General features: G+C 44.5%; 1 protein-coding gene across 30 annotated transcripts in view; it reads left to right on the top strand.

Annotated features, from left to right (window-relative positions):
- LOC146772278 (uncharacterized) overlaps nucleotides 1-18,158 on the top strand; it is a 219,400-nt gene that overhangs the window by 48,880 nt on the left and 152,362 nt on the right. For 25 of the 30 annotated variants that reach the window (XM_085636720.1, XM_085636724.1, XM_085636723.1 and 22 more), the window contains one exon: nucleotides 9,813-9,935. The exons of the other annotated variants lie outside the window; for them this stretch is intronic. In XM_085636720.1, coding sequence (XP_085492846.1) covers nucleotides 9,813-9,935 — 123 coding nt within the window. The remainder of the gene's footprint in view (nucleotides 1-9,812; nucleotides 9,936-18,158) is intronic. 30 annotated transcript variants of the gene reach the window in all.

Here is an 18,158-nt window from a genome sequence, read left to right on the forward strand (position 1 = left end):
TATTAAATACATCCGATAGAAAGGCTGAGATATCGTTCACTACCTTCGTTAATTCCGTGCAAGTGGCGAAAATATGAATGCTGTCAGCTTCGACTAAATCACATCTGGGGCCTGTGGTTCCTTTCCCTGTCCCCCATTTAGCAATCTTATAGGGAGTATAGTATAAAAAGAAAAAGGTTTTATAAAATTGAGCCTGCAACTTAGTAGCCATTAAACTAGACTAGTATAATGCGAAGGATTGATGGACGATTTCAGCCGAAACCCCGAGTTTAACCTGCCATTTGGTTATATATTTATCCAGATCATCAGGGTAACAGAAATTAAATTGTTCGTAAATTCCTCCAGTTTTAACATTAGTCTTCTTAGACAAGTTCTCCATTAATTGAACCATTTGAAATGTTAATCCCCCCCCTCTTTAAGAGGAAATCCTGAATTTGCAAAAATTTGTAAACATCCAGATGTAGATTATATTCCATCTGTAATTCCCCAAAAGATTTAATTCCTAATATCGTATAAAAACATCCAAGTTGTGTGATCCCATTCTGTAGCCACCTTTCCATACATGTCATTAAAAATCCCAGGAAGGTTACTTTTTTTATGGATTGGGGTGTAGTAAGATAGTCGTCCAATACCGATTAATTTGCGCACGGAATTCCAAACCTTATAGATACCAAATATAGACTTAAATTTCACTTTTTTAAAGTAGCTATCATTGAGATGATGCCATAAGCAACGTCTAGATTCATTTCCTAATAAGAGCTCTTGTAGTGTTGGAATATCCCCTTCACTGCTGACTATAGTAAATAGTAACCTAATACAGTATTTTAAGGTGGTAATGATTCGTAGGGCTCTTCGTGGTTTCTTATACCCCCATAAGAACCTAGAAAACATACTATCCATATCTTGAAATAATTGCGGTGGAAATTCCAAACAAAATGATCTAAAAAAAAATATAAAAATCTAGGCAAAAAAAGCATTTTTATCAAGTTGCACCGGCCCCCGATAGATAGATTAAGATAGTTACACCGAATCATATCCTTTTTTGTACGTTGCATTAATGGAGCAATATTATCACTAACTAAATTCTCTATTTTGGCAGTTATACTTTTCAAATGTAAAAGAGAATTATGCAATTGTGCAGCCGTGGCGATTTGTTTCTGCATAAATATGGATTGTAACAAAAAAAATTGTTTCTATCTCAAACGGTTTAAAAGCTACTAAAAACACAATGACTTGTGTTGCCGCGCAATGAAACAGCCTTTGCAAAGTTGATTGGTTACCTTTCTGTTGTTTATTGCTCTTTTTGGGTGTTAGCCTGGTACTAATGAGCTGCAACAGATGCCCAGATGGTGTTACCAAGTGTAAAAATGAAAAAAGAATGAAGTAATACTTTCACAAAATGTTGCATGCAGCCGCATAATTTGCCTTTTCTTGCTGCATATATCACTCAACCCTACTACATAATCTTGCTGTGAGAAAGTGCCATCTTCCTTGCATGGTATGCCCCCACATTTTTCTGAATTGCTGAATGTACTTTGACTGAGTGTGCCCTGGACTCCTGCCAATCAGGTGCCCAGGGCCTATGTTCCTTACCTAAAACCCAAATCGGCAAACCCTGGCCACATGTCAGCCCCTGGTAAATGGTACCCTAGGTACCCAGGGCCTTGTGACCAGGAAGGGCCTCAACGGGCTGCAGCACTTATTGTGCCACCCTTAGAGGCCCTGTACCGTAACACAAACACACTGCCCTTGCAGGCTGAGTGTCTAAGTACAAGACAAAACAGAGAATCGACATGGCACACATCCCTGTGTGCCATGCCCACAATCTACACTGCCCTGGCATACATCAGCCACCCCTCTAGCTGGGTGCCCTATGCCAGTGGTGTGGGCACAGGAGCATGAGCCCTGTGCCCCTACAGTACCCGCGTGTGGTGCGCGCGCACTACATGGAATGTTAAGTATGCAGCTGGCACCCGGCTGCGCTGCTGCTATCTCCCGAGAACCCTAGGCCATGGGAGTCAACATTTAGAGAGAAGGCGGGACATGATCCTGCCTTTGGCCAATTGTAGGCTTTAAATTTTTGAAAGCCACAAGCAAAGGCCAATGGAATGTGTGGGAGGAGGCCGACCCACACGGAGAAGTCTCTTGGAAGCTGGAGTGATTCCAAGAGGCCCTCTGCTTAGGGCAGCGCATGCGCGCTGCGCTAGGAGAGACCTAAAGATCATGTCGGAGGGAAAAAAGAAAATTGTAAACACAATTACATGCAGATCGGTAGTATCATTTTATGGTCATTATCTTTATTTTTATTTTTACTGTCATTAAATAGAATAAGACAGAACAAAAACAAAATAATCCCAAATGACCCAAATGCGAGCCTGACTGCATTCACAAAGTTACACTGCACCATCAAAGAAGAGTTATGAACTCTAAACAGAAATAGTAAGCGCGGAATGCGGTGAAGTTTACATGCACAAAATATTGCATAACCAAAGGCTTGGAGGGTGATCTACCAGAGCTGGGGATACCCCAGAAAGTGGGAGAAGGTTCGGGGCCAGAGGATAGCGTACAGAGGACTAGAACTGGGTACCATAGAGAAATTAGTGTTAAGTAAGAGAAGGGGGTTAGAGCATATTTTGAATTGTATCCTGTAGTGACAGTTGTACACATGTATGCCATGAATGATAAATCGAGAATGTTTTAGGCTTCTCTCCTTAGACTATCAGTCGTGACATTGACTGTATGATCCTGTCCGTATATGCTGAGCAACTGTTTATTAATGCAAAGTTTTCAAGAAAAAAACAAAAATATTGCATATGAAATACTTTTGAGGACGAGCCAGGATTTTTACTTTTGCTTTTTAAGAAAGCGTGCACATCTTCACTTTGAGATTTAGGAGAACAAAAACAACTATAAATACAGCAGCATTTCAGGACAGCAAATAAAGGCGAATGAAGGCACAAGGTTGATTAGTGCAAAGCGTAGTGTTTTAATTTTGTGACTTAGGCATTAAAATAGTAATCGGCAAAGCCATAAATCAGCAACCTAGATGCTACTACGCTACGTTTTAGTTTCAAGCTGCACATTTCACCTGCAGTTAAATCAAGCATTGGCAAAGCCAACCAGTCCTTTGTTACTCATTGGCTTTACCAATGGTGTTTAACCATGCAGCACAGCATGTTTGATGCAGTGCTGCATGGCTAAAGTAAAAGTATTACAAAAACACCACCTTTAACACAGAAACCTGTGTCATTTTGTAGACGTGCCCAACTAAATGACGCCTATGGTTTTTTTCTGAGTTGGATCAGTAACTAAAAATGGAGAAAAAAATACCACATAGAAGAGCCTTGCTCAGTCTTTACCCAAGAGCAATAGGGTTTTCCCACTTGCATCTAAAGAGTACCAGCACAGTAGGAACACCCAACAGTAGTAACTCAATATTTAAAATGCAATTACCAGGTGCAAAGTATGAAAATTCAGTACACATCCAAGTATTAAACAGCAACAAGACAGTTTCCATCTCATAAACCCTAGGATGTCTAAATGGGGGCAGCCAGGTAAAGCCAAAATCTAAGAAGCTGCTTGAGATGCCAAATCAAGAGACATCCTTAGGCCTTTTATAGTCTCTTTTTACAATGGGCATCCTATATGCATTTCGCTATCTCCAGAGTTGCAGGATGGGTAGGACAGCACACGCCACTGCCACCTACACCCATTGCAACATTTCCCACATTAGCTCGTAAGAAACGGATGGCACAGAACTTGCTTTTATACTTTTATCTAGATCTGTAGAAAATCAAACCCATTCAGTACAAGTTATCTTTTACTACCAATTCACGCAGCCCAGCAGACTGAGGCCCACAAGCAACCTATCCAAGAGCAGAGTTATCCGTTCATTTGATAATATGCAAAATAACTATTGGATTTCAGTAGACAAATTTATGACTTGGACCCTACTTAGATGAGCTGCCTCATTGGCATAGGGAGAAGAAACGAACGAGCCACCAAAGGCAGTGCAATTACACCTTATATTGGCAGATGGCATAGGCAGGAGAGCTATAACCCTGTTCAATGGGACCCTGCTCCTGTTTCTATGCAGGTATCAACACACTAAAGGAGTAGCGGGAAGCTAAGTTAGGCAGGGTTATTGCCAATAGGGAATGGAAGAAATAGTTGTGATACAGGAAAAAAAAGTCTATGGAAACTCCAGGTTTAAATTCACCCAATTCAATTACCTGCACCAAGCTTGTCTCTGAAGCGACTTAGTAGCATATAAACGGGTTTGACTGACCTCTGCCCTAACTACCAAACATGGGAGGAGGACGTTTATCATCTGGCGTGGGAATGACTACAATTGGGGACTACTGGAAGGAGGTAGTGACTCGTCTCATAATTGACGGATAGGCGTGTTGCCCGGGTTGCACTCACTGCCTCTTGGGGCTAATGTTTAGGTCTAAGAATCTCCTAGTGACACATAGATTTGTTGACCTTGCACTGGCAATGAGGAAGACAACAACTAATTGGAAGGCACTACTCGTGCCACTGGTTGTCTGTTAGTGACTTGAGGAAGGAGCCACTGCTGAGAACAGCACACTCCGAACCCTGCAGAAGCAGCGACACGGTAGAGTGCAACACGTGGGAAACGATCTGGTGGTCTACGGTTGACAAAATAGAAGATAGTCCAGCATGGAAGAACTGGCAGACTCGCTTCCTGTTTATAACTGCAAGTTGACACCGCTTAGGGGCCTGGGAGAGCTGGGTAGCTATGGCTGTTACAATCAAAGATGTTCCTCTGTAGGTAGGTCATGTTGGTTTATGATTACATTTATTAGGAGATAATACATGACATCTGTAACCTATAACGGAGAGTAACTGCCATATCAATGCCCCACCAGGAGTCGCCTCCTGCTGCTCTGCCAGCTCTCTCCAATTGATCCCTCAGGTACACATAAACATACTATGACATCACACACAGAGGCGGAGCAGCAGGTATCATGGCAATCAGGGAGAGAATGCATTAAATCAAATACAGGATATAACACATTTCCCCCCTTAAACATACATAATGGGCATCTTTCAACCCTAGTCCAAGAAGTCAGCAACGGGTATTTCTCAACCCACACGCATCTCAACGTAGGGCATCTTGTGAACAAATAAAAGGGTCTCTTTCAACTATACAACAGGTGGCAGAGGGAAACTACACCCCCCGCTCATCCTTACATTGGGCACTACATAAGCTAAGAAAATGTCTCTTGCACCCCTCCCTCAAGAACTCGGGCAGTAGGCAAAGGGTATATTTGAACACTCGCTAGTCCCTAAATCGACAGGACACTACTTAAACTTATAACCACTCATCCCAATCTAAGGTACCTTCTCGCTACAACAGTAAACAACGCAGGACCAGAGACACAGACAGACAGACCCCCCCCCCCCCCCCCCCCCCCCCAACCATACGCAAATTAAAAAACTACAAATTCCTCACGGCAACAGACATTATCAGTAACCTCCGCATAGCATTGCACAACTTGCCACCACTATATAAAAACTCCCTACTAACAATTTCTTTTAAACTATAACAAATGGTAGCCATCTCTTAAATTTGAACAGGAGAATGGCAGCAACCCAACATGGCATAAAACCTAAACATAGCAGGTAATACAATGTCAACTGGTGAGTGATATCACACCAGTTCCTTTCAGGAGACAGGCAAGAACCCCACGCTGCAGAAAATGAACTTAGCTGTGCTCTCATGTGACTTTAATGCTTCTTGAAATTAACCCGATGCCTCCGGTAGTGCCGCTCATCCTTAAAATGAGTGGCAACATACACGCACTTCCTGGTGATAACGCATCACCATCAGTGCACCGGATGCTCTGCATCATAATAAAAGTCTTGCTAGAGCACACTAGAGGAGTACATGTTCCGGCCTTCCTTTCCCACATATTAAATATGTAATCTTTGTCACGTTGCCATGACACCAGCCACACTCTTTAAAGTTTTACGACTGTGACGTCACAAAGTCGGCTTGAATCCTTGGACGGAGAGCACGGCAGCCTCTCGTCTCTTCTAAAATGCCGCACTTCGCAGGGGCTTGAATCGCTCCACCAATACGGCAACAGGCATCCGTCACGCGCACCATAAATTCTTGGGGGAAATGCGGCACATGGAAGCCTCGCAGGCCCGTTCAAATGGCGCAGGACTCTCTCACTTCAGGCTTGCAAGTCTACTGGAACGCCGCACTTAGTCCTCACACTCTAATTGGCGGTAATCGCACATGGCAGCCTCGCAACATCCCTTGGCTGTATGAAATCAAATGCTGCAACACATAGTCGTGTTCCCATAGTACATTATTTCAGTCTTCCCCGCCAAAGCATTACACTTGGCCGGCACACAAACACCTCCCTTGGCACCACGCTTCACAAACAGTCCCTGATAATGTTAAAACAGCTGACCTCCAATCGTTTAGCATGGGGTGGGGTTAAAAACACCCATATAAAGATAATCACAGTGGTGGCATACATGCAAAGAAACAATATCCTTGCCCTTCGAGTGTTTTGCCTCCTATACGCACTGTCGGTACAATTTTACTTGCTGCACGAAAGATAGCATACACTTTAAAATCACGCAGGTAAATGCCCTCTTGCCACCAGTTCATTCCTCTATGAAATGTACTGCAACACAATGAAATGCTGAATATGCCAAGTTCTCCTGTGTTGGCACACAGGTCCTAGAGAATCACAGACCCTTAAATAAGGCTGATGACTGCAGGCTCACTCACCAAAATGAAAGTCCCAAACAAGCGGCATAGGAAATCCATAAAGGAAAGACAGATGGCGCCTGATAGGGAAGTGAATCGGCAAAAGTGAACGTAATCACACTCCAGATGGCGCCTCGGGTGCTGAAAGCTGGCGACTGCGTGCGTGCACGCGCTCGTGACCACAAGTGATAGGCCAGTAGAAGCCTGGGGTAGCACTTTTAAAAGCACACTACTAAATGTCTCGGTGCAGCGCATGCGCTGGCTCAGCGAGACCTAAAAATCTTACCAACTGTGAAAACGTAATTACTTACCTGTCTTAGATAGATGTCCCAGTACTGAGCCTAGGAGCCCAGCACTGGATTACAAAAGTAACTTGAACATACTTTACCCGTAACTCGAATTTTCTTCCATAGGAAACCATTGACTGTTTTTTCTGTGAAATTTCTTTTAAGTGTCGATTTTGTAAACTTATAAATATTACTTTAAAATCGCCTGTATAACTTAAACGCAGTTTCTCAACTGCTTACAGGTGGTACACTAGTGCTGGATCCAGGATCCAACACTGACCTAGAAAAAGTAACCATAACCCCACTTACCTACTAAGTGAATTTCCTTCCATAGAATAACATTGGCATCTTGATCAGAAAATGTTTCTGTCAACTTTTAAAATAGCAAAATGTTGCTTACAAATCACAACAGTAACTAAAAAGTATTTACTCACTTGTTTCCGAGAACTGTCCCAGGGCTGAATCTAGGATCCAGTCCTGGAGTTAGAAAAGTAATCCTGAGAGTAATCAATTGCATATAACTTAAAATTCCCATTGAGCTCAATGTATTATTGTGTTTGAAATTGTGTTGCCTATTGCAACAAACTGTAACTATTGCATTCCAAGTCAATAGTCTTTCGCAAAGTATTTAACTAAAGCATCTCATTCTGAGAAAGTATATTTTGATACCTATTGTTGGTTCTAAAATAAAACAACCATATATTTTAATATATAAACCATTGGCCTAGAGTTCAGTTCTTGCGTGTTTGAGACCATTTGCTGACTGAATGTGCACAACAAATGCTTTACACTGTCCTCTGATACTGCCTTACTGCTTGACCAAGCTACCACTTTGGAAAGTAAGGTTATATCTAACTTTAGCCTCTGCCAAACCTCTGGGGACTGTGGACTCTGTGCACACTGTACCTATTTGGGAACAGTATATACAGAGCCACTTTCCTACACCTGCCTATATTGCATATCGATGGAAGCATAGTGGTGGGACTGTACTACTCTTCTGAGCTGATCTGTAATGCAGCTGACAAATTCTTAACGCTATGGCTGAAGGGCGTTCACCGAAGAGGGCTGATGTAAAGCTCCCTCTGCAAGCATTTAAGACGTGGTTGGCTGCGACAGACCTAACAAAAATAATTTTAGCTAAGAATGTAAAATAAGCATTGCACCAATGTTGTTTGGTGTAAGTTTTGATTTTCTGGTAATGCTCCGCGCGTTCCACTGATATTGGCACAGGTCTATCAGAGGTTCTGCTTAAGGCTAAGTGAGCGTCTTCTGGGTTGCTTTGGGAGCCATGTAAAAGTATGTTGGGCTGATGAAAGGGAGCATGTTTGGAGGAAAGGTGCTATATAATTGTTGGGTGCATGTAAATGTTACTTGGGAATGGATAAGTGTCAGTTGGGGTGGATAAATATAATTTAGGGACTGAGTAAATGTCTTTAGGAGCTAGTTTAATACCTGACCTGGGTAAATGTCTGTCCAGTAGAGGCAGAGTAAATGCCTGTCGGGGGAGGGAACTGGGTAAATGTTTGTCAGGGGAGTTGGCTGGGTAAATGCTAGTCAGCAAAATGGCTGGGTAAATGCCTGTCAGGGGATCAAGCTGGGTCAATACTTGTTGGAGGAGACTGGGTAAATGTCTGTAAGGGAGACTGGGTAACCTCCTGTTGAAGGGGCTGAGTAAAATGTTTTTAGTGACTAGATGAGGTTACTTTTGGGATGTTTTAGTGTCATTTGCATGGAGAGGGTGAAAATCATTTGAACAAGGCTGTTTAGGCACAGTCTGTTGGGAACCATGGGAGAAGATGGAAACTTGTAAATGCCTATTGAAGAGACACAAGAGGTTGGTGGAGGCTATATCCATGTCGGGAGGAAGCTATCTGAGGATCTGTATGAGGTATTGCAAGCCCTGTGTTGAAGGCTCGGAAGATGTCTGTTAGAGGCGCTGTGGTTACCTCGAGGCTGTGTTAGAGGGCATTGAAAGCTAGATGATGAGGTGTTGAAGACTACATTAGGATGTGTTAGAGCAGTGGTCTCCAACCTCTTGTGTAATAAGAGATACATATGTTCTGTGAAATCATTGCGAGCTACTAATATTACGAGTGTTGTCGTAGTGAACCCACCAGACAAGATGACATTGGTTGCCTCCATACATAGGATTACTAGCAACGATCACCTTAGTGCCTCTGACAGGGTTCCCAGCTGTAATGTAAAAAAGGCTTTGTCAAATTGGACTGCCTCCACATCGGTAATACTTAACAGCCACCGCTGAAATTCTCCTAGCGCAAAACTAACAATAGTAGTAATAAGTCTCGCCACATGATTTATCACTCAAAATCAGCTTTAAATATATTTTGGAAATCTTGCTATTTTTCTCAGAACATCAGCTTATGTGTTCTGAAAATACACGTTTGCTTTGAATACACAATATTGACATATGTACATTATTTCAACCAAGCAGAATGGTCTAATTTAGTAGGCTGGGCTGCACACAGGAGAGCTGCTTACAAGTAGATGGAGACCTACTAGTCGGGCACAAGTAGCCTATGTTAGCAGTTATGTGGGGTGAGTTTGAGGCTTTTTGAGGTTTATTTGCTGCTTTCTTAGGGTATGTGGTGTCCTGTATTTGAGGTTGTCGGGGGCTGTGTGAGTCTGTTTCAGTGCAACATTTTGCAGTCTGTGAACTGTATGTGGAAGAAATTAGAAATGTTTCGTTATCACTGATTTTTCTGAAATCTTTAAAAATTAAATTCTATTTTAATATTCCATTTCCTTTGTAGGAATGGCAAAAGCGGGACTAGCGCATGTGATGTATGAGACGATAATGCAAGAAATGGTGGGAAGTTATGAAGTGACTGAGGAGAGTTTGGCAAAGATGACTATTCTAGGAATCCCAGAGCCAGGTAATGATGTGTTCCTTTGCCAAGATCACTTGTCACTGTGGTAGCATGAACTGAGCTGATGCCCTTAAACTGGTGTAGAATTTCAGATGAGTAAATGCCCTGTAGTGGAATGATTTACTTCAAACTGCCTCAGTAATATGAATGACCCCTGCATTGAGATGATTCAGGTTTTACTATATTACAAACCCCTTAAGTAAATAAAAGTAAAAAATAGATGTGGTTTTCTTATCAATGGCTCCTCAAAGTGTCCCTAGACTGCAAATATCATTTCCAGAGTATATATTTTGTGAATTAGTGTGCGCTTCCCGTTGTCCATCCTCCTTTTTAGGTCGAGCATTTGAGACCTGTTGTAACTTCTCTTGTGAGCTTAAAGCCACCCCCTACTTTTGATTTGCTTTTTTCTGTGTCCATTAAAAATCCTTGCTCGCTAGTGGCGAGTACTGTCTCTTTGTCCCTCCTTTTTCCTTCCGTTCCTCCCACGCAGCAGGCACTAAGTACTGTCTCATAACCTTATGGTTCTTCATATGTTTTTTGGGGCAGTATTTTTTTTTGGGGGGGGGCGTTCCTGCTCTGTTACTGTTTGTCTGTGTTCAGCTTTGGCACCATAGCTGTTGACATTTAATTCTAATTAAGCCCTCCCACCTCATCTGAAATGCCACAGTTTTGTTACTGCTGCATCCTGTGTGGTGCCTCCCTCCCCTTGCCTGTATTTGTTTGAACCTTATTGCACTTTTTGATGTCCACCGTCAGTTGGGCTTCTTTTTGATGGGGATTAGGCTTGTTGAAATGCTCCTGGGGCACTGGTTTGAAAACAGCAAAGTGCTACACACGACGATGCTTTATTACATTGAAAAACTGTCCACATCATAACAATTAAAACTAAGTGGGGCGCAGACGTTTGTCATACTAAAAAGAGTGTCAAGACTGGCTGATGGCGAATTGGTATTTTGGTTAGTAGCATAGGGTGACCAGATTTTGAGGACCAAAAACCGGGACAGTCTAGAAATAGAAGTAGGACTAAAGCCTTTAGTCTTACTTCTATATTTGGCCAGTCCCGATTTTTGCATACCCTTGTAAATATGTGCCTATATACAGTAATACAGTAGACTTGTAAGTGTGTGTATGTATATATGTGTGTGTGTGTGTGTATATATATATATATATATCCTCACACAGTGCAGATTTATTGCAGACACAAACGTCCTACGCGTTTCGGAGTGGAACACTCCTTCGCCCGTGACGAAGGAGTGTTCCACTCCGAAACGCGTAGGACGTTTGTGTCTGCAATAAATCTGCACTGAAATAGAGGCCACGGCTCCTGTGTGATTCCTTTGATCTACTTGGGAAGGATTGCGCCGGACTGTACGTGTGAGAATTTTGGGGGTGGCTACCCCAGCCGTGAGCCCGCCGAACCAGAGGCTTGGGAACAGCTACAAACTTTGTGTTCATATATATATATATATATATATATCTATATATATTACACACTCGCACACAATCAATCAATCAGGGGAATTGTAAGCTCGCTACTCACCCGCGAGGGTTTCAAGGGGTGTGAGGGGGGGGGTCCGCCGTTCTGTTTAGCCGAAGAGCCAGGTCGAGAGTCATCCTGAAGGTGTTCAGGGAGGGGTGGTGTCTGATGTCTGCCGGTAGCTCGTTCCAGGTCTTTGTTGCAATGTGGGAGAAGGATCTTCCACCTGCTCTGGCTCTGTGGATGCACGGGATTTCGGCAAGTGCGAGGTTGGAAGATCGGAGGTTTCTTTTGGGTACGTGGAAGTTGATTCTGTTGTTGAGGGATTTGGGTCCGTTGTTGGGTAGGCATTTGTAGGTGTGGGTGAGGATTTTGAAGGTGATTCTTTTCTCCACGGGGAGCCAGTGGAGCCTTCGTAGGTGTTGGCTGATGTGTTCTTGCTGGGGGATGCCAAGGACGAGCTTTGCAGCGGTTTTCTGTATGGTCTGGAGTTTGCGCAGTAGGGACTTGTTGATGCCGCACACATTCAAGGCTCACTCCCTTTAAAGTGCAGAGCAGGGTCACACTGGTGGCTCGTTGTTGAAGAAAGAGAAGGGAAATCCAGAGAGAAAAGTCTCTCTTTGATAGATTTCCCTTCACGGTACAACGCTCACCGAAGTGATGTCACAACATAACGTATCCTTCTGCAACATGGGCTACAATGGTATGCTCAATACAGGCACTAAACAAAACAAAAAGCGGAATATTTCTTTGCTTCATCCAGGCATTACACAAAAACTGGGAAATGTTTTGAATTTTTGGGAAAGCTTCAGGACTCCGGGACACTTCTCCAAAAACCGGGCTCGTCCGGGGAAATCCAGTACGTCTGGTCACCCTAAAGTCTCATGTTCCTGAGCATGCGCAGCCGTTATTCAGTAAAAGTCATGGGAGAGAGCAGTACCTTATTACTGTGCGATTGGTTAACCATCGCACGCTTCACGCAGCCCGCCTCCAATTGCGGTGCATGGATGCACTTCCCAGTAAACAACCGCACGAAAACACCACTGGTGTGAGCAGCACCTACTCATGTTCTGGCAGTTAGTGTTAGTACTGACCACTTGCACAGTGGCCTACGCCACTGCACTTGCGGTAACATTGCTGCGCACGGTGGGTAATTAAGCGATGCTGCGTAATTTATGGGGTTTGCCTACCAACCATAACGCCTTAACCATACCTTAAACATTCATCACTTACTGCCCATAGATATTTCACTTAACCAATCGTTGTCGGTAGTCCCACCCGCTTTACTCTCCCCAACCACGGGACACGGTCACTTTAATCAGCCATTGCTTCGCCCATTTCACGGTCTGCACCTCCGCAGAGCCATTTCAACAGTCACTGTTGAAAGACACATTCACATCTATTGAAATGTTGCTTTGTGTGATTTTGTGCACTTTCACCTTGCTGGCAGTTGTCACTATTCACAGGCACTTTCACCTCCCTGTAGGGTGAGGACAAAACACTCCCTCCTTACCTGTCACTGTTCTGAGACGCTTTCAGACTCTCTGCATCTCTCTCCTTCCTCTCTCTCTGTCTCTGTCTTGCAAATTCTGGATAAATATCGGTATAAGGCGCTACAAACCAGACTTCTGCCCTTCCCTCCTATAGTTTGCGCCTCAAGGCGCTTTCCCTGGGCCGGTCTTTGTGTGACTTGTTTACTGAGAACCCTGACCTTCCGCGCTTTAAGGCTCTGTGTCCAGGGCATGTGACTCTCGATGTAGCCTACTGCCCATGCGCCCTCCGGCTGATGACTACCAATCACCTAAGTTAGTGCTCACAGGCAGCCGTAGATGCCTCGAGGCGCGTGACATACGCAGTCACCTCTATAACAGGACAAGGCGACACTAGGCCAGTGCGGCCCGCAAGGTAGCTCTGGGGACTAATGTCCTCACTGCAGAAAATTATCGGCTCAGTCTCATATCCCCACCCCTACCCCCAAGGACAGGAAAGGAGCAATGTTGGATTGTGACCTTAGTCAAGAAAAAGCCTCCTTATCACCAAAACATTCAGACCAACACACCTTTCACACCAAGGGGATGAGGATGGACAGCACAAGCATAAAAACCAATAAGAAGAAATAAATCAGACAAATTTATTAGACAATGTATAAAATAATATACAGATACAAAAGATGTACAGAGTCAAATAGTTAGTAATGAAACAAAGACAATGTCATCATATCAATATACAATAGACAGTCTAATCTTAGTCAAAGATAAGAGAGACCTATACAGTAGTAGACAACACAGCACATAAAATTGGGAACAGCATAAAAGGAAAAAATAATAATAATCCTATTGACTTAAGGAAATCACCAAATCAAGAAGTTTATCAATTGTGACCCAGATTAATATCCCTTTCGAATATGTGTCACACAGACCAATAATCATAGATTTTGAGTGGTTTCCTTTTTTAAAAGCATCAATTTTTACAGCACCTTGAGTCTAAGCTAATAATTGGACTCTGTTACAATACTAATGAGACATCTCCGTTACCTATGAGGGGGAGTGCTTCTCCTATCTACCTAACCCGTCAGTCTACCTATGAGGGTGAGTGCTTCTCCTGTCTACCTAACCCGTCAGTCTACCTATGAGGGTGAGTGCTTCTCCTATCTACCTAACCCGTCAGTCTACCTATGAGGGTGAGTGCTTCTCCTGTCTACCTAACCCGTCAGTCTACCTATGAGGGGGAGTGCTTCTCCTATCTACCTAACCCGTCAGTCTACCTATGAGGGTGAGTGCTTCTCCTGTCTACCTAACCCGTCAGTCTACCTATGAGGGTGAGTGCTTCTCCTATCTACCTAACCCGTCAGTCATAGTCTTGTCTCCTTGCAGGGCTGTCTTACCCTTTAGCCTTCTAAGGTCGATAAAATAAACACGCTAAATTCTGATAACATGTAACACTGAACATTATGATTATTTTGATTGTAAGCTGGAGATGTCACACAGACTCTAAGACAACCCGTTTACCAGTGGAGGGGGAAGTCAGGACTCCATGCATTCACCATCATAGCGTAACATGTGCTTATCTGCATCATACTTTACTTCACCCTGCAGGCACAATTGCAACCCACGCCTTTGTAGCTCCACAACCATTCACTTGTTTTTACAACCACGCACACCGAAAAGGGCAGGCGTAACTGATGTGAATTAGAGCGCCTCTTATCTCCTAAGGCGATATAAAGCGCTATATACATTTTCCAGTAGACTATATATTGGGTTACTTCAAGAGTTAATACCAGAAGTTTGATTCTTTGAAATTCTAATAAACGAAAGAGGGGCTGCTCTGCACGTTTTGAGAATGGGGAAGAACAGGAGGGTCTGTGCTTAGTAGGGTGGGTTCAGTGCCACGGTGCACCCATTCCTGCGCAGAGGCAAATCCCACAGCAGACGCTCTAGTGTAGGAGGCGGGTCTAATAGGTGCGTGGCTGACTTCAGAATTAGGTGCCTTAAAAAAAACTGCTGCGCATTGTGTGGTCCTGGTCAATCTACTGAATATTACTCCTGTACTTCTTTTCGCTGCCGGCGGCTGATGCAGTTTGATCACAAGTGAAAGGAGTGCTTCAAGGCCTGCATCCCTACTCCTCCACTGTGATATCTTAGCTGTTGTTTTGTCTCAGCCCCCTCACCCCCTCCTCTTTCATAGATGGGATCTTGTTGCTGGCATTGGGTGCCTGCCTCGCTTCTTTGCTCTACAGCCACTGGAAGTCGGGGAAACGAGGAAAGCTCCCATCAGCAAACTTCACATTGTAGCACTGTACTGAGAAGTAATTATTCAAAGTGATCATTTTTAAACATGAACATAGAACCATTGTGCCCTCGCCCCCATCCTGGCGACAGTGCCATTATTGAACTACCAGGCACATGGCTGAGTGTGGCCCAGATTCTTAAACAAAGAGCAGCCATAGGTTTTGTGCAGCTTGTAGTCTAAACATGCACATATATGAAGGTGCTTTCATATGCAATACGGAAGAAAAAGAATCTCGGTAAAGCACATTATTTGCCAAAGATCACACAGTTTTGTTAAGCACGGAAGCTGCAATTAATGCAGGTTTTCTGGTTTTACTTTGTACAAATCCGCCAGACATTGGTCTCTTTTTTTTACCTCACAGGTTAATTCTTTATTTTTACCTCTGTGTATGACGGTAGAACGAGGGAAAGGCAGCTTTGATAGCATTATCAGCACCCCAAGGAAAGTCTTGTTTTTCATGTAGTCATCCTTCCATGTTAAGTGGCCTGTTCTAGGACTCCTAAAGAAAAAAAAATGGCTGCAGCAGAAATGGCACTACTACTGCTTCTTGCTTTTTAGGTCTCGGCTAGCGAAGGCTGCGCTTGCGCAGTCTCGCTCGCGAGATTTAATGTTTTTAGGTATAGGACTTGAACCCGCCCCTCTTCTCCATTGGCTGGTTTCCTAAACGGAGGCCAGCCAATGGAGGAGAGGGGCGTCTGTCCATTTAAGCCCTGTCTTTTTCGGATTCGGGGCGTGTTTTTTACTTTCTTTCTCTCCTCTGGAATGTAAACATTCCAGCCAATGGCAAGAGGAGAGAAAGAAAAACACGCCCCCGAATCCGAAAATGCCGCTGCGTTTCTCCGATGCATTTCTGCTTGACCTCGGGGAAAGGCGGCTGTGTTCATGGCGATTCCCTCAACGACTGACGTACTTCCCTTGACCCGGAGCTGCACGCAACCCGAGGATCTTGAATGGAAGCTGCCTTTCCACCAGCCGTCGCTAAAATGGAGACTCCAAGCCCACTGGCAGCGCTGCCTCCCGAGGACGAGCTTGATGAGGACGATGACGAGGTAGGGAATGTACAGGAATGTACAGGAGAATACACGGTGTCTCTAATACACAAGAGAGGAAGGACTGCCACTCAATAAATGAGAAAGGCATTGAACAATATATTGGTTTTGTGGTCTTCGGTATGACGTTTTTTTGTCATCCGAGTCAGTAAAATTGTTTTGTGGTGGCTCCGCTGTACAGTGCCCGTTGTGTGTGGTCGTGCAGGGCCTGCAAAGTGTTTTATGATAGCGCGTGGCTCAGCAGTGTAGCATTTGGCAGTGCGAGGGCAGCACGGGTTCGGTGTTTCCTTTGTGCAGTCTCTGGGCAGTGTCTTTAAAAAGTAATACCTGTACAGGGTCATGCAATGTCTGTCTGTGCAGAGTATGTGAAGCGTCTGTGCAGTACGCGCACAGTGCGCGCGCAGTGTCCACGCAGCGCATTTGCAGTGACTGCCAGTTTCCATTCTGTGTTTTTCATGCTGTGAAACTCTCGGTTAACGGAAAACCCCTGGCAGGTCTTCCGTCCTTCCTCCTTCACGCTTCATTGTTTTTTTTAGAGCATTCTGCGAATCATCATGTTTTTGAGCGATCTGTCAAAGTTTAATTTTGTCTGTTAAGTGATAACATATTGTCCGAGCGACAGCTAAGACAAGAACCGAAACGTTTCTTTCATAGCAAACCGAAACCAACAAACCGACCCACTCCCTGGACTCCCACGGAGGGGTGAAAAACAAACTAGGGGAGAGGGGGGGGGGCTGTAACGCGCCTGCAAAGAAGGGGCCACCGTGCCCTTTTGAAGTCTCGGCTTTAGAAGTGTGCTGCAGTCAGGCTGAAGGAGAGAGGGACTTCACTCGGGCGCACGTAGGCCTGCGGGGGCAGCAGCGGCGGTAACGGCGGCAGCGGTGACAGGTTCCGATCCGACCGCCACCGGCGACCCCCCTCCTCCCCACTTTTTTTTAAGCTTAAGCTTTTTCCTCCGCTCCACACCGCCCGATGCCGCCAGCCACCCCCCAGTAGGGGCAACAGCTCAGCGCCGCCCGGCATGGGCAGCACGGCGATTCCGAGCCCTTTTGTACCTGTGCTGTGTCCGCACTACTCACGAGAGGTCCTCACATCCTGGCCGCTAACCCACGAACATGGGACTGTTACTCTGCTTCTAAGGACGTTCTTGGGAGTAGAACTACACAGTGTAAATGGCATTTGTCCCTACATACAGCATACATGCCAACATTTCAGAAGAGCAAAGTGGGAGATTTTAAAAAAAATCGGGAGAATGGGGCCTTGAATCGGGTTACTGTCATGTATGGGCTTTGGAAGTGTGCTGCTGCAGGACTGGACATTTGAAACGCAAATGCACATTTATTTCTTACCTTTCAGAAGCATGGAGCGCAATGGCAGGCAGAGAGAGGGTGATGCAAGTGTTGTGCACTGGCCTGGAAGGTTGCTGGCAGTGCATACACCAACCCCCTCCCCCCACCGTGTGTGGCACCCCGGGCACACACAGAGCCACCCCCGAGTACTTCACAGGTCTTTAAAAGACCATTCTCTTGTTAATGGGGCTTTGTTGGTTTTTCACCCCTTTTAGAGCCCCTGCATCGCCACTGACTATTGCTGGAAGAATTAGCACATTACACAATACCAAGCCCTGGCTGCTGAAACCCCGAAATCGGTAGTCTCCCGCTCCAGTGTGGGTGGCTCTGTGTGTATGGCTTTGTGTGTGTGGCTCTGTGTGTGGGTGCAAATGCAATAGGTCTCGCATTTGAGAGAGATTAAGCTATTGACATTGTAAATAACAATGCCGTTTCTTTAAATGTTTTAAAAACAAAAACATAAAAAAAATAATGTCATGAGCAATGCCAATAGCTCTAACTTTAACAATGCCGAGACCATTGCATTGTAAATGCTTGTTGTTTAATGAATTTCTTTTTTGTCTTT

The sequence above is a fragment of the Triturus cristatus genome, chromosome 12 (assembly GCF_964204655.1).
Source record: "Triturus cristatus chromosome 12, aTriCri1.1, whole genome shotgun sequence".
Classification (NCBI taxonomy): domain Eukaryota; kingdom Metazoa; phylum Chordata; class Amphibia; order Caudata; family Salamandridae; genus Triturus; species Triturus cristatus.